Here is a 24521-nt window from a genome sequence, read left to right on the forward strand (position 1 = left end):
CGCTTCTTCTCAGTTTCCCCTTCACCCCCTGCCCCCTCCCATACCTCAAGTTCTCCAGTCCATTCTCTGTATCTGCTTCCTTGTTCTTGTCACTGAGTTCATCAGTACCATTTTTAGATTCCGTATATGTGAGTTAGCATACAACATTTGTCCTTCTCTTTCTGACTTACTTCACTATGTATGACAGATTGTAGTTCTATCCACCTCATTACATATAGCTCCATCTCATCCCTTTTTATAGCTGAGTAATATTCCATTGTATATATATGCCACATCTTCTGTATCCATTCATTTGTTGATGGGCATTTAGGTTGCTTCCATGTCCTGGCTATTGTAAAGAGTGCTGCAATAAACATTATGGTACAAGTTTCTTTTGGGATTATGGTTTTCTTTGGGTATATGCCCAGGAGTGGGATGACTGGATCATATGGTAGTTCTATTTGTAGTTTTTTAAGGAACCTCCAAATTGTTTTCCATAGTGGCTGTACCAACTTACAGTCCCACCAACAGTGCAGGAGAGTTCCCTTTTCTCCACACCCTCTCCAACATTTGTTGTTTCCAGACTTTATGATGATGGCCATTCTGATTGGTGTGAGGTGATCCCTCATTGTGGCTTTGACTTGCATTTCTCTGATGATTAGTGATGTTGAGCATCTTTTCATGTGTTTGTTGGCCATCTGTATGTCTTCTTTGGAGAAATGTCTATGTAGGTCTTCTGCCCATTTGTGGATTGGGTTATTTGCTTTTTTGGTATTAAGCTTCATGAGCTGCTTGTATATTTTGGAGGTTAATCCTTTGTCCGTTGTTTCATAGGCAATTATTTTTTCCCATTCTGAGGGTTGCCTTTTAGTCTTGTTTATGGTTTCTTTTGCTGTGCAAAAGCTTTTAAGTTTCATGAGGTCCCATTCGTTTATTCTTGATTTTATTTCCATGATTCTAGGAGGTGGGTCAAAAAGGATGTTGCTTTGATGTATGTCAAAGAGCAGAGCACTATTTTTGAAGTATTCTTACCAAAAAAATTTGAACCCAAATTTAATAAAACCTATTTAAAAATACATGTGATAATGATATAAATGACATCAAAAGAAAGTAAACTGGCAAATCTGGACTATGGGACATTCTGCTGAATGACTGACTTTCTATAATAAGTCAGTGGCATTTTTTCAAAAGTGAGACAGTAAAAAATTCATTAAATAAAAAGAACAATTAGGAGCCAGAATATAATGAGGTGCCACAGTGTGAGATATTCTGAAAGTACTTTGAGAGGTAATGTGGGAGAAAAATGGGAAGATTAGTATGAGCCACAGTAGTCAGAGACGTCTTCAAGGGGGAATTGTGGTCTGTCATGAACTGTAAAAGTGAGGTGCTCTTTGATGGCCACTAAGGTGGGAATAGAGATTGGTAGCAGAAATAGGTCAGTCTAGATATGTGTTCGTCATGAAGAATAATTAGATAAAGTGGGTCCAGACCATGGATGCTTTGATGCTTAGATTAAGGAGTTTGGACTACTGTGTGTGTGTGTGTGTGTGTGTGTGCACGCGCATGCGTGTGTGCATGCATGTGTGTGTGCGTGCATGTGTGTGTGCATGCATGTGTGTTTTTTTAAAAAGGAATAACATAATGGATTTGTTTAGAGTGATTAATCCAGTGATGGTGTACTGCTACTAGGGAGAAAGGCAATAGGGAGGAGTAGCAGTGAAGAAACCATTCTATTCATTCACATATGAATTGATAAAGGATTTATATTTGAGTAACAACAGCAGAAGATATTAACTAATTTCCCAGATACCGAAAGGAAAGTGACTATTTCATTGCACCCTCTGTGCATGGAGATCTATTTTGTGGACGTATCAGACTATGAAAATTTTCATGTGACACCAGTCAGAATGGCCATCATTTAAAAGTCTACAGATAACAAATACTGGATAGGGTGTGGAGAAAAGGAAACGCCCCTACACTGTTGGTGGGAATGTAAGTTGGTGCAGCCACTGTGGAAAACAGTATGGAGGTGCCTCAGAAAACTAAAAACAGAATTACCATATGACCCAGCAATCCCACTCCTGGGCATGTATCTGGACAAAACTAGTTTAAAAAGATACTTGCACCCCTGTGTTCATAGCCACACTCTTCGCAATAGCCAAGACAAAGACATGGAAACAACCTAAATGTCCATCAACAGAGGAATGGATAAAGAAGATGTGGTACATATATACAATGGAATACTACTCAGTCATAAAAAAGAATGAAATAATGCCATTTACAGCAACATGGATGCAACTAGAGATTATCATACTAAGTGAAGTAAGTCAGAAAAAGAAGGACAAATATCATATGATATTACTTATATGTGGACTCTAAAATATGACACAAGTGAACCTATCCATGAAGCAGAAACAGACTCACAGACACAGAGAACAGACTTGCCGTTGCCAAGGGGATGGTGAGGGAGAGATGCACTGGGAGTTTGGGGTTAGTAGATGCAAACTATTACATATAGAATGGATGGACAACAGGAATTGTACAGCAGAAATTAACACGTAAATCAACTATACTTCAATTAAAAATTTTTTTTTCCATTGTGAAAGTGAAAAATGAATGAGTAGGAAAGGAAAGAATCATTTCTTGGATTTCTTCATGATACGTCTGATTATTTACCATAGAAGGGATTTAGAATCGAGTAGATTGAGCTTTTACTGTATAGTATTATAGAAAGAGTAATGCAGTAAGCAAAACACCCTTCAGAAGAGAAAGCAGTTTGGCTCTGTTCTCTCATACACCTAACTGTGGATGCTAGACCAGCTCAGTAAGTTAATTTTTAAAAATGTATAGACTAAGCTACAGCTTCTCGAAATATGCATACTTGAAAAAGTACAGCAATCAACCAAGGAGAAGTAAAAATGAACGTGTGGTCCTGAAAAGTAAGATTATTTACTTTCTGAATGTGATTTGTCAGTTTTGAGATTATGGTTAATAGGAATTACACAAGCACACTGGATATGACACTATAATTTGGGGTACCTATTGTCTTTAACCTGCAAAAAGAAAAATTTTAACTACATTTCTTTTGTGCATTGTATTTATTTGTGTTGACTCCCCTTGCTCCTTTTCAGTAACATAGTACGGTTGAGAAAACATGTATTTTGATGCTGGGGTCTTGGGCAAGTTTTACATGTATATAAAATCTCTCTGAGCCTCAATTTACCCAGCTTGAAAATGGGAATAATAATATTTATGTAAAGGCTTGTTATGAGGATTGAAAGAAATGATGTTCATAAAGCTTCTAGCACACAATAGGTATTCAGCCAATGTTTGTTCCTTTTTCTTTCCTTATTCTAATAAATCTTCAACTATGTAACACACTTTGCAAAGTTAAACATTCTAGATTACTATTGATTTCAAATAGCTGAACAGTTACAGTCTGCTTTTTTATTTTTTAACTGTTTTTCTATAAATTTTTTTTCTTAAATATATTCTGTGCTTCATTGCCTGCTTCTTAAATCATTGCACTATACCACAGGTATTTATAGATGGTGAAGCATAGGGCCAAAGCTTCTCTTTCCTCTTGAGATTGCTAAAATCTACTGGTTGGCATGCAGCCCAGCCCTCTTTATGGCTGGTTATTCTCTGTGGTCTAAAATGTCTGCAACTTGCCACCTCTGTCACAGCTTCTAATTTCTGCTGGCTGCTACTATTGCTGCCCCCATTCTTTCTTCTAATTACCATTAGGTTCTGCTTGCCCTCTTACCATTTCTGCTCTCTAATCCTTGCTTTCCTTCACTTTTCACTTTCCATGTCTCTTCTGCCTCCTGTTGCATCTCATATTTCATAGGCAAAGACTAGCCTTTCATTGCTTTCTCAACCCAGCTCATAGCATCCTTCTGTACAGGAGCCAACTGGTCACAACGTGTTTAATAGGGTTCTTAGCATCTTTCCCCCATACCATGGGTCCCATTCCAGGTACTTGAAAATGCCAAAAATCAAGCCCCTGGATTAGTGAAGTATAACTTTATTTGATTTTCCTGCAAGTAGTTTATTTTTGTCTCATTTAACTTTTATGCCAAGTTTTGTTCTAGATAGAAGGGATGAAGGAACTAGGGGTCTATAAAATTAAATTGTGCCATAGTCCTTACCTTTGAAAGAGCAGGAGGACACAGACATATTCATAAATAACACAAGATAAAAGGTGAAGGGAGATGAGAGGAAGTAAAGATTGTGAAGACTCAAGGTTCTACTTCAGGTTACAAAGAAGAGTGGCTGCTTGTGAACCCGATCTCAGAGTAGTGGGTGATAGCTTAGAGTCCTGCAAGAGTCAGAACAGAGGAACAGGTCAGAGGAAGAGGAGCTTTCATAATTCCCTACTGTTTTAAAGATAATGGTAAAGAATCACTTAGGTAAAGAGTCACATGGGTACATTTTTTCTTTTCTTATTTGAGAGTCTGTGTCTTTAAATTCCCTATATTACTTGGTCATTCATTTGTGTTCCTTATGAAGTTTTACTTATTTGGAAACAGAAAGGATATGGAGGTATAGTATAGGGGTTGTACATTTCTATGCTTTTATAGTTTGAATTTTAAGCATGGTTGAATTTTTCTACATTTTAACTTTATTTTATGATTTTATTTTTAATTCAACTGAGTATTTTTACTTCACCCTAATGTATAATCCCTTACAAAGGTTTCAAGTGTATGACCAATGTTAATTTATTAGAATTGTTTTTGCTGCTGTTTATAACAACTCCATATTTATTAAATTTGAACATATCCTTTAAGCTAAAACAGAATGGAAAAGCATAAATAACCATGACAAACAACCCTTTTCTGGTGTGGTCATTTGAAATGAAACAACCAAAAAATTTAATCAACTTAAATTTAGAAAAATTAGCTGATATAAGTTGTAAACCAGATGAGTAAAAGCTTTCACTTACTCATTCTTGACATTCAATTCCATTTATTCTTTGTAATATATTTTAAAACAGAATGTTTATAAAGACTAAGGTTTGGGTTCCTATATCCTATTTTGAGGTTAACCAAGAAAAAACTGTTTGGAGTCATATTCATGCTTTAATACAAACTCCACTTTAACACACGAAGAGGAATAACAGAGATAAAGATTTTGCAGATGATGTGTTTTATTAAAACATCATAATCATAATAGAGTATTGTAACATAGTGGCTGATTTAAAATAATTATTAATAATGATTAAAACCTGAACAGGCTTTATTTGAGTCATAATCATCAGGTTTATTGATCGAACATTTCTTGAGTGCTTATTATGTACTAGGCATACAAAAGATGAATAAAAGAAGAATTTACATTTGGGTCCCTAAACACTACAGTTTGGTTAGAGAGTAATTTTAAGTAATCATCTTTTCTTTGTTTCACCCAAATGCCTATTCTTTAGACACGTCAAGGTACTTACACATATAAACAATTCAGAGTTGAGGAAATTTTTTATGTCTTTTTAAAGCCTGCTCTTTTCTCTAGTACTGTTGAAGACAGAAAAGTTATTAGGATTAGAAGACAACCTGGTTGTCCTCCTGTCTTTCTCTTCCCCACTTGCCAATCAGTTCTGTGATTGCTGTCATGGTTCTCGTGTTCATGCCCCTACTCTAATTGATTTCTAGGTGGACATGCTCTAAGTTGAAAGATCAGAAACCTCAATATTTCACATTAAATACAAGAGCACTTCAGCCCACAACATCTGAACTCAAAAGCCCCAAATTAGGCATGGTGCTCTGAGGAGCGTAGCAAACAAGAGATGGATGGGGGGAGGGGGAGGCACAAGCAGGCAGGTAACCCTACCATGCTTGTAACTGTAAATAGATGTTTATAGCTAACCATAATTTTAATTGGTTTGATAAGTTTTTATTGGAAATAGCCAAGTAATAATCACTGAAAAATGATTGTAAATGTATAGATGGTATTCAGATTCAGAGAGAGTACAAATGAACAGATAATAAGTATAAGTATAAAGAAAAAGGTTTCAGTCATCCATAATCTTACTCTTGAGATAATCCCTGTTATCACTTTGGATGCTTTCCTTATCTTTTTTCTATAGGTAGCTAATACATTTTTTAAAAAATGGTATCATACTGTACATAGTTTTCTATCCTACTTTATTTATCATGAATATCTTCTCATATACATATCAGATATTCTTCTTCAGCACAATTTCTAGGATGGCTGCCTAGTATTCTGTCCTGTAAGTATATTATACTATAGCCATTCCACTGTTTAGATGTTTAGGTTGTTCTCTTTTGCAGTATGTAAGCTAGATTGTAAACTCCATGAAGGCAAAGACTATAATTGGTTTATGTATCATTGTGTCCCTGATATATAATAGGCTTTCAGAAAATAGGTTTTTAAATTAATTCTTCTACTATTCCATGTCTGTACCTATGCAGCTACACATGACAGGAGAAAAATACACAACTATGCTCACTTCAGGTTTAGAACCAGTAGTCTCAAGTGGGCCCTCAGTGCTACCCAGCAGTGACACTACATTTCCCTACTCCATTTTCTCTTCCCTCTGTTAGATGACTCTTTCATACGTTCTCTTCTCTCCTCAAAATTCAAACACCTCCTTCCTCATCCTCATTCTCTGCTGATGACCTTCCTTCCCATTTAACTGAGGAGAAACAAGAGTGATTAAAAAAGAACTTCCACAAGTTCTACCACCTTATCTACCTACCTGCCTGCATCTGTACTTACATAGCCCACTTTCCCTCCTATTAGTATGTATGAACTATCTGTGCTCCTAAGGCCAGCCCCTCTGCTAATGTACTAGGTGCCATCCTACTCAAAGGTCTTACTGCATGTGTCCTTTTTCGCATTATCAGTTTTCCCTCTCTTCTGTGCAGGTTCTATCAGATATAAATATGCTGCTATCTCTCCACCCCACTTAACTGTCTGACTACTGCCCCATTTTCACTCCTCCTCTTTATGGCAAAATTCCGTGAAAGAGTTGTTTATACTCTAATTCCTCCTTCCGCATTATTTCTTGAACCCACCTGAATTATGTATTCACTTGTTATTCTTTCTGTTCTTATCAGAAAGTCAGTAACTTCCATTTTGCTAAATCCAATGACCACTTTTCAGTCCTAACCACACCTGACCTATCAGCAGCATTTGGCACAACTGATTACTTTTTTGTTCAATACTTTATGCTCTTGTGTCCTAGGACATTAATTTTCTTACTACCTTACTAGCCTTCTTGGTCCCTTTTGCTCATTCTTCATCAGTAGTTCTTTCTTGGTCTCCTTTGCTTGCTCCTATTCTTGTCCTCCCATCTTGAAATGCCCCAGGTTCAGTCGTCCGATCTCTTCTTTTCTCTATACCCAGTCCTTTGGCAATCTCTTCCAGACTCTGGGCTTTAAATGTCTGCCTTCGGATCTGAAGTTTATATCTCCAGCCCATATCTCTCTCCTGAACTTCAGATCTGTGCATCTAACTGCCTGCTTGGCCTCTCTCTTATATCTGTCTGATAGATGTCCCAAATTATTATGTCCAAAACCAAACTCCTGACCTTACCCACAAAACCTGCTTCTCCCCAAGTCTTTTTCATCTTAGTTCATGGCAATTATATCCTTGTTGCTCAGGCCACATTCTTGGTGGAATCCTCAACCTCTTCTCTTTTTCTTATATGGGTATTCAATCTATCAACAAATTCTATTACTTCTACCTTCATAATATGTCCAGAATCCGACTACTTCTCACCTTGTCTTCTGCTAGCACCTTGGCATAAGTCCCCACTGTATCTTAGCTGAATGGTTGAAATAAGCTACCCTTCAGTTTGTTCTCAACCTGGCAGCCAGAGTGATCATCTTAACCCATAAATGAAGTTAAGTTATTCCTCTGCTCAGAACCCTCTGGTGACCTCCCATTGAAATCAGAATAAAAGCCAAAATCCTTACAATGGCTTACAAGGCCCTATGCCATCTGACCCTCAGACCTCTCATACCTCACCTTCTATGACCAGTCTAACTTGCTCACTCGGCCCCAGCCATACACTTGCCTCTTTTTGGTTCCTGAAACATGTCAGGCACATACCCATCTCAGGGCCTGGGTACTTGCTCACCTTGCTCCCTCTATTGCTTTTCCCTCAGATGTTCATACAGCTTGTTCTCTTGCTTCCTTCAGGTTTTTCACTCTCAGTAATCTTTCCACTAAGGCCTAAACAGACTACGTTCTTTTAAGTTGAAACTCATTCTACCCTGCCGCACGGATCCATCATTCTTTCCTTTTTTATTTTTCTCTGTAGCCTTCATCATCATCTAACATACCATGTATTTGTCTTACTTAGCTTATTTTCTCTATCCCCCTTCTCCAAAATTAGGGTAGAGATTTTTCTCTGTTTATTGTACTTATAACAGTGCCTTGCACATAATAGGTACTCAGTAAATATCTGTTAATGAGTGAATGTAAGCAGTGAACATCCTTGGCAGATAAGTATTTGTACAAATCCATGATTCATTTATTTATTCACTCAGTAAAATGCTTGAGTGCTTACTGTGTATCAGCCTATATGCTAGGTGCTAGGAGTATAATAGGCAAAAAGTCACATATGGTTCCTAACCTTATGGAGCTCATAAATAAAAATAAATACATCCTCTAACTATAAATTTAATAAATGCTAATGAAGAAACAAAGAGGGGATTGAACTAAAGAGTAACAATAGGAGGTCACCTCTTTGAAGCAAAAAGTCCAAGAGGACTTCCTCTATATAGATGACAGACTGGAACTTGAAGGATAGGGAAGGAGCCAGCCATGTGAAGAGCAGGAAGAACATTTTGTGAACTCAGATTAGAAAGTTAGGCAGGGCTAAGTGATGCAGTGTTTTCTAGCCCAGTGGTTCTCAAAGTACGGACTGGGAGCCCCTGGGGGTCTTTGTGATCTTTTCAGGAGGTCCATAAAGTTATTACTATTTTATAATAATTTTAAGGCATTATTTGCCCTTTTTCACCCTCATTCTCTCACAAGCATTCAGTGGCATTTTCCGGAAGCCACGTGACGTGGTATCACAACATATTGAATGCAGAACTAGAAACAAATATCTAGTTATTTTCTGTTTAGCCAGACTTTAAAGAGATTTGCAAAAATGTAAAGCAATGCCACTCTTCTATGCTTTCTTGTCTTTTGGTAAATATATTTATTTTCATTTTTGAAATTAAGTTACTTAGAGTAACATGTAATGGTTTTTTAAATTTCTCAACTTTAATTTCTAATATGGTAAGTAATGATAGATTTAAACTACATAAACAAAAACTCTTTACTGAGATCCTCAGTAATTTTGAAGACTTACATAAAGGGGTCCTGAAACTAAAAGGGTGAAGAACTGTTGTCTTAGACCATGGTAAGAGTTTTGGACTTTATTCTAAGAGCAATAAGAAGTCATTGAAGGGCAATAAACCAAAGTAATGACATGATCTAATTTAACTTTTGAAAAGGCTACTCTCACTGCTTTCTGAAGAATAGTAGGCTCACAGTGGGTGAGGGGAGGGGGACAGATATGAAGTCACTGCATCAGTCTAGGTAAGAAATGAAGGAGGTTTGTACTGGGGCTGGGGGGTGTAATGTGTTTCCTAGAACTGGCATAACAAAGTGCCACAAACTGGGTGGCCTAAAACAACAGAAGTATATTTTCAGTATGGTCACTCTCCCTCTGAACCTTATAGGGGAGAATCCTTCCTTGCCTCTTGGAGCTTCTAGTGTTTGCTGACAATTCTTGGCATTCCTTGGCTTATGGATCCATCACTCTAATCTATTTCCAAATGAGGTCATATTCTGAGGTGCTGGGAGTAAGGATTTAACATGCCTTTCAGAGGGAGACAGTTCATAACAGGTGGTAACAATGGGGATAAAGAGAAATGAAGACATATATGTATTTTAGAAGTGGAACCAATAGGATTGCTTATGGAATAGATACAGAGGATGAAACAAAAAGAAATCAAGGATGGAACTCACATTTCTGACTTGAGAAGCTAGATAAATAATAGAGCCAAATGACATAAACACTTGGGGATGAGACCATGTTTCCTGGGGGATAAATTCCCAGAAGTGAAATTGCTAGGCCCCCATTTTCTTAAGTATCTTCATGCACTTATTCTTCTAGATAAGCTTTAGCTTTATTAGTATTGTTTTAATATTGTTTAAGTTTATTCTATCAGATGTAAAATATAGTATTGCAGACCATTTCAAAGAACTTAGGCAAAAAGAAAATAAAAATAGTAAGAGAACATTTGCCATGGAAGAACTTCTCATAATCAAAGTGGCACAGAGAGTAAGAGCTGGCAAAGTCCAGTGAGCTCCCAAAGTATTTCAAATTAAACTTCTAGGTAGGAAATCTCACTATATGAGTTTAATACTGTGTTATGAGAATGACTACAATTTTCCCTGCTGGATGAAAAGCTGGCCTTAGGTAAAAATGTCTAACATGATGAGGTTAAGGATGTCAGTTATATTACTAAGCAACGTTACTTATGATCAAAATGACCTCCTAATTGGTAAGTTTTATCTGGAATGGAAGGAATTGCAAAGGAATGATAAGTTCCTGATGATGACACTGCCCTTTGGACTGTCCTGAGTTTCTTATAATTGGCATCTCTGTTGTGTGACCCCAGAATCTATTGTTATCTTGAGAAAGAAAAATGGAGTTGGAGGAATCAGGCGCCCTGATTTCAGACTATACTACAAAGCTACAGTAATCAAGACAGTATGGTACTGACACATAAACAGAAATATAGATCAGTGGAACAGGATAGAAAGCCCAGAGATAAACCCACGCACATATGGTCACCTTATCTTTGACAAAGGAGGCAAGAATATACAATGGAGAAAACACAGCCTCTTCAGTAAGTGGTGCTGGGAAAACTGGACAGCTACATGTAGAGAATGAAATTAGAACACTTCCTAACACCAAACACAAAAATCAACTCAAAATGGAAAGACCTAAATGTAAGGCCAGACACTGTAAAACTCTTAGAGGAAAACACAGGCAGAACACTATGACATAAATCACAGCAAGATACTTTTTGACCCACTTCCTAGAGTATCAGAAATAAAATAAAAAATAAACAAATGGGATCTAATGAAACTTAAAAGCTTTTGCACGGCAAAGGAAACCATAAACAAGATGAAAAGACAACCCTCAGAGTGGGAGAAAATATTTGCAAGTGAAGCAACTGACAAAGGATTACTCTCCAAAATATACATGCAGCTCAATATCAAAAAAACAAAGTACCCAATCCAAAAATGGGCAGAAGACCTAAATAGACGTTTCTCCAAAGAAGACAGACAGATGGCCAAAACACATGAAAAAATGCTCAATATCACTAATCATTGGAGAAATGCAAATCAAAACTACAACGAGGTATCACCTCACACCTGTCAGAATGGCCATCATCAGAAAATCTAGAAACAATAAATGCTGGAGAGGGTGTGGAGAAAAGGGAACCCTCTTGCACTGTTGGTGGGAATGTAAATTGACACAGCCACTATGGAGAACAGTATGGACGTTCTGTAAAAACTAAAAATAGAACTACCATATACCCAGCAATCCCAGTTCTGGGCATATACCTGGAGAAAACCATAATTCAAAAAGATACATGTACCCCAAAGTTCGCTGCAGCACTATTTACGATAGCCAGGTCATGGAAGCAACCTAAATGTCCATTGGCAGATGAATGGGTAAAGAAGATGTGGCATATATATACAGTGGAATATTACTCAGCCATAAAAATGAACAAAATTGAGTTATTTGTAGTGAGGTGGATGGACCTAGAGTCTGTCATACGGAGTAAAGTAAGCCAGAAGGAGAAAAACAGATACCATGTGCTAACTCACATATATGGAATCTGAAAAAATGGTACTGATGAACCTAGTGGCAGGGCAGGAATAACGATGCAGACAGAGAGAGCAGACTTGAGGACACAGAGAGGGAAGGGGAAGCTGGAAAGAAGTGAGAGTAGCCCTGACATATATACACTACCAAATGTAAAATGGATGGCTAATAGGAAGCTGCTGCATATCACAGGGAGATCAACTCAGTGTGTTGTGACAACCTAGAAGGGTGGGATAGGGAGGGTTGGAGGGAGGAGATATGGGGATATATGTATACATATAGCTGATTCACTTTGTTGTACAGCAGAAACTAACACAACATTGTAAAACAATTATACTCCAATAAAGATCTGGAAAGAAAGAAAAAAGATACAATGGCTTCTATAAAGCAGCAGGGCCTCTAAACCAAGATAGACCCACATCCACTGATATGGACCTCCTCCTCACACCTGAGCTATATCTCCTAGAGAGAAGATAGCACCAAATGGCTGGACAAGCAGTCACATGAATTACTGCAAGAACTCCAGTCTGACACTGCCCTGATGGCAAGTTCTGAACGGTTTCTGTCTGAAGTCCTTCTGAATAAACTGATGCCACATGTGTTCAGTGGTAGTCTTATGAGTCTGAATGATTAGATGAACCAAAGAAGACCACCTTGTAGGCATATCACATACATTATCCATCCTTCAGTTGCTCACTTATACTGTGCCTACTTTACTCCAATCCCTCTCTCTCCAGCAATTTTAATAACATGTTGAAGTCAATGCAGTCATCTTAGCTTCAGTTCCTAAAGCACATGGGATCTTTCAGTTGCGGCATGTGGGATATAGTTTATTGACCAGGAATCAAACCTTGGCCCCCTGAATTGGGAGCACGGGATCCTTACCTCTGGACCATCAGGGAAGTCCCAGCAAACTTGTTCTTAAGAACATTTGTGTAGATGTGAATTGGCTTCATTACTTTAGAAGGGATGACTAATCAGTAAGTTCTGCCTTTGATTGTTTTCCTTTCAATTATTTTCTTATCATGTTTCCCTGTTTTGTGGTGGATTAGACAGGTGTCCAGAGACAGAAAGAGACCAGGTGAAACAGTGATATCTAACTTATCCAGAGCCTTGTTACTCAGCATCCTCAAGTCTCTAGAAAGTGATCAAACTCTGCACAGTGGGAGCTCCTTCTGGTAGAGAGGCAAGAATGCCAAGTGTGCAGTGTCTCCAGGTTGCTCCCCTTCTCAGCCAAAGCAGTACCACCTTCATATTTGCCTCAATTGCTTGTCACCCCAGATTCCATTTGAACAAAAGCTTCCATAGTGTAAAAATATACATATATTGAAAATCATTGATGGAGAATATAGCCAAAACCAAGATAAAATACACAGATCTGTGATAAAATACAACAGATCATGTTGTGAGACCATCACAGACCATGGCTCAGAGACTATTCCTAATTTTAGACACAGCTTGAGAAACTTGTCCGATTTCCAGCCCCCAGCAGAAGGAGAGAATATTAGGAGTCTAGGTGCACTGACAGTAATAAAGGACATTTGATAATCCGGTGACTAAGGAAAAGCTTTAAATAAATTAAATAAAACTCAGTAAAAAGCAAAAGTAGTCTGGGGCCATTTAGTGGAAGGCCAAAGAGCTTTATATACCTTGATGCCCTGTGAAGGCATCATTCATTGTGTAGCATGTACAGTAAATGTTTTTATTAACTCATATGCCCAGACATTTACTTGGTGCAAGACATTGAGAGACGTCATCAGTTTATGATGATAACTCTGAATCATCAAAAAAGGTTAAATCATCTCCCATCTTCCCCATGTAGAGTGAAAAGGAGAAATAAGATACCTCAGAAAGTTAATAAGGGTAGCATTTTTAATGTTTGTATGTTCAAAGAATAATGTTCCAATTATTTTTAAAACTTGCTGACAGATTTTTCACTCTCTAAAGGTGCAAGTTAAATGAGGTGTTACTACATCTATTTTTTTTTTCAAGAAAGAAAGGCATATGCCTGTGACCAACTGAAGGCTTAACTCATGTATCAAAAAAAATCTTAGAAAAATAATCATAAAATACATTTGCAAACATCTATACTGTCAAATTAGTTTAATCATATTCTATTATAGAGTCACATCTCACAGATTAGGAGAGGCAATACATTCCAAGCTTAGAAATATTAAAAATTATCTAAAATTGTGTTATTAATACAGTACTCATAATTTTTTGTCACTACTTCTAATTCTTCACAACCAATTTTCTTGAGTGCCTCCCTTATCATATATTCACTTGAAATTATACTAAAATAGAATTTATATTTTAAATATCAAATTACTGAAGAAGAACAAAATCTCTCATTAGTCACATGGGAAAATCCATCCCTTCTCTGCAGCTCTATCATTACTCTTTTAATGGTTCATGCTGTGTACTGAACTAATGTTGGTAGAGATGGTAGATCAAATCCAAATTAGAGTATCAATATCACTATGGTCACCAAAAAAAAAAAAAAACAGGAAAGAAATTAGGGACTCAGGAGAATTTTCTGCTCACAGAGAACATCTACGAAGCGTGTTATTTCCATGACTAAAATATATGTGTGTGTGTGTATGGATAGACAGACAGAGACAGGTAGATAGATCTGGACTTGGAAATGAGGCTCTTGATTCAGCTTGATAAAAATGAATTTAACTGTAGGGGGAAAAAATCAGGACTTGGCTGATACAGAGTTTAATACACAGAAAACAGCAATATTATCAGTGGCTTAATAAATTAATATTTTTATAAATATTTTATTTGGTAGAATTTAAAAAAATACTTCTAATTAAGATTGTTGAAATGGCCATACTACCCAAAGCACTCTACAAATTTAATGCAATCCCTATCAAATTATCCATGACATTTTTCACAGAACTAGAACAAATAATCCTAAAATTCATATGGAACCATAAAAGACCCAGAATTGCCAAAGCCATCCTGAAGAAAAAGAACCAAGTAGGAGGCATAACCCTTCCAGATGTCAGACAGTACTATAAAGCTACAGTAATCAAAACAGCATGATATTGGCACAAAAACAGACATATGGATCAATTAGAACAGAATAGAGAGCCTAGAAGTGAACCTATGGTCAATTAAACTTTGACAAAGAAAGCAAGAATATACAATGGGGAAAAGTCTCTTCAGCAAGTGGTGCTGGGAAAGTTGGACAACCACATGTAAATCAATGAAGTTCGAACATATCCTCACACCATACACAAAAACAACTCAAAATGGCTTAAAGACTTAAACATAAGTGATGACACCATAAAACTAGAAGAGAACTTAGGCAAAACATTTTCTGACATAAATTGTACCAATGTTTTCTTAGGTCAGTCTCCCAAGGCAATAGAAATAAAAACAAAAATTAACAAATGGGACCTAATTAAACAAATGGGACTCTGCACAACAAAGGAAACCATAAACAAAATGAAAAAGCCTACAGAATGGGAGAATACTTGCAAATGATGCAACTGATGAGAGCTTAATTTCCAAAATATAAAAACAGCTCATATAGCTCAACAACAACAAAACAACCCAATCGAAAAATGGGCAGAAGACCTAAATAGACATTTCTCCAAAGAAGAAATACAGATGTCCAATAGGCATGTGAAGAGATGCTCAACGTCGCTAATTATTAGAGAAATGCAAATCACAACTACAAGGAGATACCACCTCACACCAGTCAGAATGGCCATCATTAAGAAGTTTATAGGGACTTCCTGGTGGCACAGTGGTTAAGAATCTACCTGCCAACGCAGGGGACACCAGTTAGATCCCTGGCCTGGGAAGATCCCATATGCTGCGGAGCAACTAAGCCTGTGTGCCAAAACTACTGAGCCTGCGCGCTGGAGCCCATGAGCCACAACTATTGAGCCCACGTGCCACAACTACTGAAGCCCACACGCCTAGAACCTGTGCTCTGCAACAAGAGAAGACACCACAATGAGAAGCCCACGCGCCACAACAAAGAGTAGCCCCTGCTCACGCAACTAGAGAGAGCCTGCAGACAGCAACGAAGACCCAATGCAGCCAGTAAATAAAATTAATTAATTTAAAAAAAAGAAGTCTACAAATAACAAATACTAAAGAGGGTGTGGAGAAAAGGAAATGCCCCTACACTGTTGATGGGAATGTAAGTTGATGCAGCCACTGTGGAAAACAGTATGGAGGTGCCTCAGAAAACTAAAAATAGAATTACCATATGACCGAGCAGTCTGACTCCTGGGCACATATCCAGACAAAACTATAATTCAAAAAGATACATGCACCCTTATGTTCGTAGCGGCATTATTCACAATAGCCAAGACATGGAAGCAAACTAAATGTCCATCGGCAGATGAATGGTAAAGAAGATCTGGTACATGTATACAATGGAATACTACTCAGCCACAAAAAAGAACAAAATAATGCCATTTGCAGCAACATGGATGCAACTAGAGATTATCATACTAAGTGAAGTAAGTCAGAAAGAGGAAGACAAATAACATGTGATATCACTTATGTGTGGAATCTAAAGTATGACTCAAATGAACCTATCTATGAAACAGAAACAGAATCATGGACATAGAGAACAGACTGGTGGTTGCCAACAGGGAGGGGATTGGGGGTTAGCAGGTGTAAGCTTTTATGTATAGAATGGGTGGACAACAAGGTCCTACTGTATAGCACAGAGAACTATATTCAATATACTATAATAAACCATAGTAGAAAAGAATATTTTTTAAAAAGAATGTGTATATATGTGTGTGTGTATGTGTGTGTGTGTGTGTGTGTGTGTGTGTGTGTGTGTGTGTAAAACTGAATAACTTTGCTGTACAGCAGAAATTAATACAACATTGTAAATCAACTATACTTCAATTTAAAACAATAAAAAATATTAAATTAAAAATACACACACACACATGCACGCGCATACATATATTTTATAGGGTGCCCAATCTGGAGAGAGAACAAAACTTAGTCCTCAAAGAAAATAATTATTAATAAAATGGAGATAATAATCAAAAATAAGTAAGAAAGGATTAGTGTAGAATACATGTGGGGAAGAAATAATCTGTATAAGTTCAAGAGAAACCAACTTGTGCTCTTCAGCATATAGGAGAAAAAAGAACTGGAAGTCAAACTGAAAGCAATAGTGATTTTTCACTGAATTAATTGTAAACTGAGACTCCTGTTCATGATTGTTTGGGCCCTTATAGAATTTATTACATCTGGCATTATACTCCACACTGAAGGAAATATGTGGAGCCTTTTTTTTTTAAAGTTCAGATAAAAGATAAAAGGTCAGTCGAGATTAAAGAATAAACCAATAAGGAAAGATTAAAGTAATATATTCATTGTCTCATGAACATTTATTGAGCACACAGTTTATGCAAGACACTGTGATGGGCACTGAATGAAAGACATAGTACTTACATGCAAGAAGTTAACGGTCTTAGTGGAAGAGACAGATAAGTACATATAGTGTAAGCTATGCTGCGATGGTAGAAAAGAGAGGCCCCTAACCCCATCTAAGGAGCTGAGGTGGTTTCCTAAAGATGAACCGAGTCTTAGAGACTGAGGGGATTTTCTTTTCTTACAAGATTCCAGACTAAATAATCTGAAAATTCTCCCATCACAAAATACCCAGAAATGCAGAATAAAATCCCTTTAAATGTATAGCAGAACTTAAAAAAAAGCAAGGTAGTTCTCCGAGGGCCAAAAGAAACACTGCTAAGAAACAAAGTACAACAGTAAGCCTTAAATTTTTAATAAACCTGGGACTTCCCTGGTGGTGCAGCAGTTAAGAATCCACCTGCCAATGCAGGGGACACGGGTTCCAGCCCTGGTCCGAGAAGATCCCATGTGCCATGAAGCAGTTAGGCCCCTGCGCCACAACCACTGAGCCTGTGATCTAGAGCCCACAAGCCACAACTTCTGAAGCCCGCACGCCTAGAGCAAGAGAAGCCACCATGATGAGAAGCTGCACCACAACGAAGAGTAGCCCCCGCTAGCGCAAGTAGAAGAAGCCGCAGGTAGCAACAAAGACCCACTACAGCCAAAAATACATAAATAAATCTATTTAAAAAAAAATTTTTTTTAATAAGCCCAAAGCTTTAAAAAGAAAATAATAAGTTTAAACCAAAACTTGGCTGCCCTGAAAGGAAGGATTTGCCAGTCTCAGTACCCATGAGGTAGAGATCTCTCAAAAAGCAGCAACCACCATCAGGGAAAAGTAGACTTTAAAAATCTGCCCACCAACATATTGACATGGAGAGGTTTTCTTGGTCTGTGCTCCAAGCCCAAGAGTGGGAAGTGGGATCAAAAGAGATTTGCCCTTTTTAAATTTACACTACTTAAGTGTTCAAAAATCCCCAAGCTAAGAAATCAACATAGGGATATCAGACTGATAATATCTCCGTAGTGCCTGGCAGAGACAAAAGCACAATAATTCTGGAGGGACAGAATCTCAATCCAGGGGACATAGCACAGAATTTTTCACAGATAAAACCCCACTTAAAATGAATTTACAGTCTAAAATTATAAAGCACACAGGAAGCAATCAACAATACTCAAATCTCAGGCAGCACAATAAACATCATGTGTAGCACCACCCGCCTCCTCTCCCTGAGCTCAAATGAAAGAAATATAGGGACTATGAGTCTACTTAAAATGCTTAAATATATCAAAGATGAATTTTAAAACAGGAGAAAAATAGCAAAACACTATAATGTTGAAGGATAGTTTACAAGCAGTGTGAAGGGCATTTACAGCTGTGGGAGTCTAGATAGGTATTCTTACTGGGAATCGGCAGTCACAAAATTGGGAGGAAGATGACCAAGGCTTGGGTCATAAATTGCCTTGCGTTCTGTATTAGTCAGGACTCTGGTTTGCAAGTGACAAAAAGATCACTTTTGCCTAGAGCGTATTTTGTGGTTGGCTTACCTAACCAAGAAAGGCAAGGACATAGCTGGAATGACAAGCACTAGAGACTCACACTCTCTCTCTGGATATTTCAGTGCTATCTTTTCTTTGTGAATACTTCATTCCCTCCTACTGCAGACCAGTTTTCTCCAAACAGTAGAGAACCATGCTACTTGTATTATTAGTTTTTGGCCCACATCTTTTACTTTTCTTTTTTAAAAAAAATTGTGCTAATATATATATGACATGGCTTCCCTGGTGGCGCAGTGGTTAAGAATCCTCCTGCCAATGTAGGGGACATGGATTCGAGCCCTGGTCCAGGTAGATCCCACATGCCTTGGAGCAACTAAGCCCATGAGCCACAACTGCTGAGCACACATGCCACAACTGCTGAAGCCCATGTGCTTAGAGCCCATGCTCTGCAACAAGAGAAGCAGAATGCAATTAAGAGTAGCCCCTGCTCTCCACAACTACAGATAGCCTGCGTTCAGCAACAAAGACCCGATGGAGCCAATAAGTAAAATAAATAAGTAAATAAATTTTTTAAAAAAGATAAACATGACAAAATTAACTACTTTAAGCATTTTTAAGTGTACAGGTCAGTGACATTAAGTACATTCACAATGTTGTACAACCATCACCACTATCCGTCTCCAGAATGTTTTCATCATCCCATACTGAAACTCTGTCTCTACTAAACAATAACTCCCCATTCCTTCCTCCCTCCAGCCCCTGGTAACCTCTATTCTGTTTCTGTCTCTCTGAATTTGACTACTCATAAGTACTTCATATAAGTGGAATAATGCAATATTTATCCTTTTGTGTCTGTCTTTATTCACTACACCATTTTATTTTGACCAGAGAGGAAAAGACCTTCCCTGCATACACACTTCTGTCTCCGAGCTCCATTTTTTTAAATCCTGAGAGAAAACTAATTGGTTTGGCTTGAGTGACATGCTTGCTTTTAGACCAGGAGGGTGATGGTTGCTATGATTTGCTCAGCTTGGGTTGCATGGCTACCCTAGAATCTCCCCCCCGATTCTCTGTGTGTACATACCTTCTCATAAAGTCCTTCCTTGTTCTTTTGATCTAAAATGGCATCCCACATCACGCTAGACTCTTATTGTGCCTTTTTTCTCCAGAGCAATTATCACTACCCATTATAGAACAGATTTACTTGCTTACTACTTCCCCTATCACAAGAATGTAAGATTTATAACATAAGGGACCTTCTCTGTCTTGCTCACCTCTGTGTTCCCAGTACCTAGAATAGTGCCTGGGCTGTAGTAGGAGCTCAAAAAACATTTTAAGTTAATAAATAAGTTGAAAATTTGGGTAGAGATACAGATTTAGTATTCATTGGTAAAAGTGATTAAAAGAAATTAATTATGCTTCCACCTCTCTAGTGAAGATAAGCAACTACAAACTGAATGAAACTGAACTTTGAGTATATATGAACACAGTGATTAAACAGGAAAGTTATGCACAAATAGCAAGAGAACCACACTTTCTAAAGATGGATAATTGTGGAAGGTATAACCTTACATGCTGGATGCATGAATTAGAGTCCTGAAATTGCAATAGATTAAACTCTTTCTGAAATTGCTTTCTGTTGCCAGGCATTTAAACTGTAAGTGTGAATGTATAAACCCATCAGGTGTGTGTACACATACACACACACAGACACACAAACATAGACTAACTGATTAACTCTGGAAATTAGCAAAGCAGATATGAGTCTAAAGCCATAAAGGGCAGTGAAGTTCTTTCAAAATTGCCCTTGGTGATAGCCAGGCAAGTCCAAATACTCTGGAGTACAACTTCACATTGTCGTGCTGCCCCACATAATCATCTCTTCTTTCCTGTTTACTGTAGCCGCCTCAGCTCTCTTCCCCTACCTGCCCTTAACCTCAAGGGCAGCAAAAGGCAAAGAGGAGCTGGGAGCAAAGTAGGGGCTATATCTAAAAACACAAGAAAGTAGTAGGCAAAAATTATCTCATCTTCCTGACTTCTTGGTGCTGCTTTCCATCTTTTGCCCCCATTAGAGTTTATGATTTAATATCTTTATGATGTTTAATGGGCATCTCAAACATAGCTACTGTTGCATCTCAGCCAAGTGTACCCTAGTCACAGGGTTCCTCAAAATTACTTCTTTCATATCTCCTCCCACCAAACCCTTACCTCCAAATCCAATGAGAACTCCTATTCCATGGTAGGAAAACAGTTTAAACTATATTGCCTCAAGGTTGTCTCCCTGCCTCTACCAGCTGTTATCCCTGTGCTATACAGTAGGTCCTTGTTGGTTATCTATTTTATATATAGTAGTGTGTATATGTACATCCCTGCCAAGCTTCTCTAAGAGGTGTTAAAAAGCCCTTAAGGAATGACTTTTATCTAACTGCCTATCTGAACCAGAAGATAAGCTCTCTGTGGCAGCTTTTTGCTTTTCTTCTTAGAAGATTAAATAGAGAGAACCACACCCAAAACCTTCTAGGAACCAACCCCCACATTCAGCTTTTAGGAAATGAGAAAGGTAGATATGGCTTGTCCAAGAGTAGCTGATTTAAATCATAATACCACTTTGTCACAGTTATTCACAATAACCATTAATCACTTAATTACCAGGGACTTAATAATGGCCATGCACATACTAAATACATATCAAATTAACTACTATGTTCTACTTTTCACCTGTACTTAATCCTGATTATGTGTTGCTCATGTAATGTGATCATCTGCTCTCAGCTTAAGACATAGCATTGCTCATATGGAAAGATATACCATGTTCCTGGATTGGATAAATCAATATTTTTAAAATAACTGTACTACCCAGGGCAATCTACAGATTCAGTGCAATCCCTATCAAATTACCAATGGCATTTTTCACAGAACTAGAACAAAAAAGTTTTAAATTTGTTTGGAAACACAAAAGATCCCAATAGCTAAAGCAATCCTGAGAAAGAAAAACGAAGCTGGAGGAATCAGGCTCCCTGACTTCAGACTATACTACAAAGCTACAGTAATGAAAACAGTATGGTAGGACTTCCTAGGTGGTGCAGTGCTTAAGAATCCACCTGCCAATACAGGGGACACAGGTTTGAGCCCTGCTCTGGGAAGATTCCACATGCCACGGAGCAACTAAGCGCGTGTGCCACAACTATTGAGCCTGTGCTCTAGAGCCTGTGAGCCACAACTATTGAGCCAGTGTGCTGCAACTATTGAAGCCCATGTGCCTAGAGCCTGTGCTCCACAACAAGAGAAGCCACTACAATGAGGAGCCCGCGCACCACAATGAAGAGTAGCCCTCACTCTCAGCAACTAGAGAAAGTCGGTGTGCAGCAACAAAGACCTAATGCAGCCAATAAATAAATTAAATAAATAAACAAAGAAAAAAAAAACAGTATGGTACTGGCACAAAAACAGAAACATAGATCAATGGAACAGGATAGAAAGCCCAGAAATAAACCCACACACCTATGGTCAATTAACCTGTGACAAAGGAGGCGAGAATATACAATGGAGAAAAGACAGTCTCTTTGATAAGTGATGCTGGGAAAACTGGACAGCTACATATAAAAGAATGAAATTAGAGCACTCCTTAACACCATACACAAAAATAAACTCAAGATGGACTAAAGACCTAAATATAAGACCAGATACTATAAAACTCTCAGAGGAAAACATAGTCAGAACACTCTTTGACATAAATTGCAGCAATATCTTTTTGGATCCACCTCCTAGAGTAATGAAGATAAAAACAAAAATCAAGAAATGGGACCTAATTAAACTTAAAAGCTTCTGCACAGCAAAGGGAACCATAAACAAAATGAAAGGGCAACCCATAGAATGGGAGAAAATATTTGCAAACAAACCAATGGACAAGAGATTAATCTCCAAAATTTACAAACAGCTCATGCAGCTCAATATCAAAAAGCCAAACAACCCAATCACAAAATGGGCAGAAGATCTAAATAGACATTTCTCTAAGGAAAGGCATACAGATAGCCAAAAAGCACATGAAAAGATGCTCAACATTGGTAATTGTTAGAGAAATGCAAAGCAAAACTACGAGGTATCACCTCACACCAGTGAGAATCGCCGTCATCAAAAAGTCTACAAACAATAAATGCTGGAGAGGGTGTGGAGAAAAGGGAACCCTCCTACACTTTTGGTGGGAATGTAAACTGGTACAACCACTATGGAGAACAGTGTGGAGGTTCCTTCAAAAACTAAGAATAGAGCTACCATATGATCCAGCAATCCCAGTCCTGGGCATATATCTTGAGAAAACTGTGGTGTGAAAGGATACATGCATCCCAATGTTCACTGCAGCACTATTTACAATAGCCAAGACATAGTAACAACCTAAGCGTACATCAACAGAGAAATGGATAAAGAAGATGTGGTACATATATACAGTGGAATAATAGTCAACCACAAAAAATTAATGAAATAATGCAATTTGCAGCAACATGGGTGGACCTAGCGATTATCACACTAAATGAAATCAGACAGAAAGACAAATATCATGATATCACTTATATGTGGAATCCAAAAAAAATGATACCAATGAACTTACTTACAAACAGAACAGACTCACAAACTTCGAAAACTTATGGTTACCAAAGGAGAGAGGTGGGAGGGAGGGATAAGTTAGAAGTTTGGGATTAACTTATACACACTACTATATATAAAATAGATAACCAATAAGGACCTGCTGTATTGCACAGGGGACTCTGCTTAATATTCTATAATAACCTATATGGGAAAAGAATCTGAAAAAGGATATATATATATATATATATATATATATATATATATATAACTGAATCATTTTGCTGTACACCTGAAACTAACAACATTGTAAATCAGCTGTACTCCAATATGATAAAAAAAATTTAAAAAAAAGAAACAGCATTGCTAAAAAGTACTCATCTGTGCTATAACTGGTTTATATAGTTAGAATATATTGGTTTTAAAGGAATAAAAAAAAATTAACTGAACAGTTGGAGTTTCCTGAGTATATGTGGGAACTTTTGACTTTCTTAACAACCTATAGGACTTTGTGTGCCTTGAAATCACATTATTTTATGATTTTTGGTATGATTAGGAAACCTAATGTTATAATCTGGAATCTGTGAATCTTTGAAAAGGGATTAAAAAGCTACTAACTCTTACTATAAATCATAGACTTCTTAGATTTTGGGAATGTGTTTAGAAAAAACATTGTAATAGTAGCCAAGATAAATGATATAGAGGCCATTTTTCTGCCACTAATTGGGGAATCAAACTGTCACATTTTACGGGATTCCCTGTGGTTTAATATCTGCAGGTCTGGACATCCTGTCACTCTAACTGTAGCTGCTGCAGTGCACAAGTTACCATTCAACATTCTCCTTTTCTCCTAGATGGAGGGTTTGGTTAGAAGTTACTGTGAGACTCAAAGAACTGACTTCTTTTCATGTATTTAATAAAGTTATGGAACTTGGTATATCAGATATATTTGCTATAGTTTATGTACTTTCATACTTTTGCAATAACAGATTCTAAAATATATTATTTGTTTCTTTTATAGGACAATGAAGGTCAAACAGCTCTACATTATGGTAAGATGTTTTTAAATTATTACTAATTATATTTGACTTTTCTCTATTTGTTTATCTCAATTTTGTCCAGCCCTACGTAGTACTTAGAAAAATGCCTAGCCAATAGCAGAAATACAGTAACTTTAAAAAAATAGATTAATAAC

The 24521-nt window shown here is 37.5% G+C and overlaps 1 protein-coding gene across 3 annotated transcripts in view; it reads left to right on the forward strand.

Annotated features, from left to right (window-relative positions):
• The window catches only part of ACBD6 (acyl-CoA binding domain containing 6), a 218938-nt gene that overhangs the window by 170025 nt on the left and 24392 nt on the right, over window positions 1–24521 (forward strand). For all 3 annotated transcript variants that reach the window (XM_057726695.1, XM_057726696.1, XM_057726698.1), the window contains one exon: window positions 24348–24378. In XM_057726695.1, coding sequence (XP_057582678.1) covers window positions 24348–24378 — 31 coding nt within the window. The remainder of the gene's footprint in view (window positions 1–24347; window positions 24379–24521) is intronic.

The sequence above is a fragment of the Hippopotamus amphibius genome, chromosome 3, assembly GCF_030028045.1.
Source record: "Hippopotamus amphibius kiboko isolate mHipAmp2 chromosome 3, mHipAmp2.hap2, whole genome shotgun sequence".
NCBI lineage: Eukaryota > Metazoa > Chordata > Mammalia > Artiodactyla > Hippopotamidae > Hippopotamus > Hippopotamus amphibius.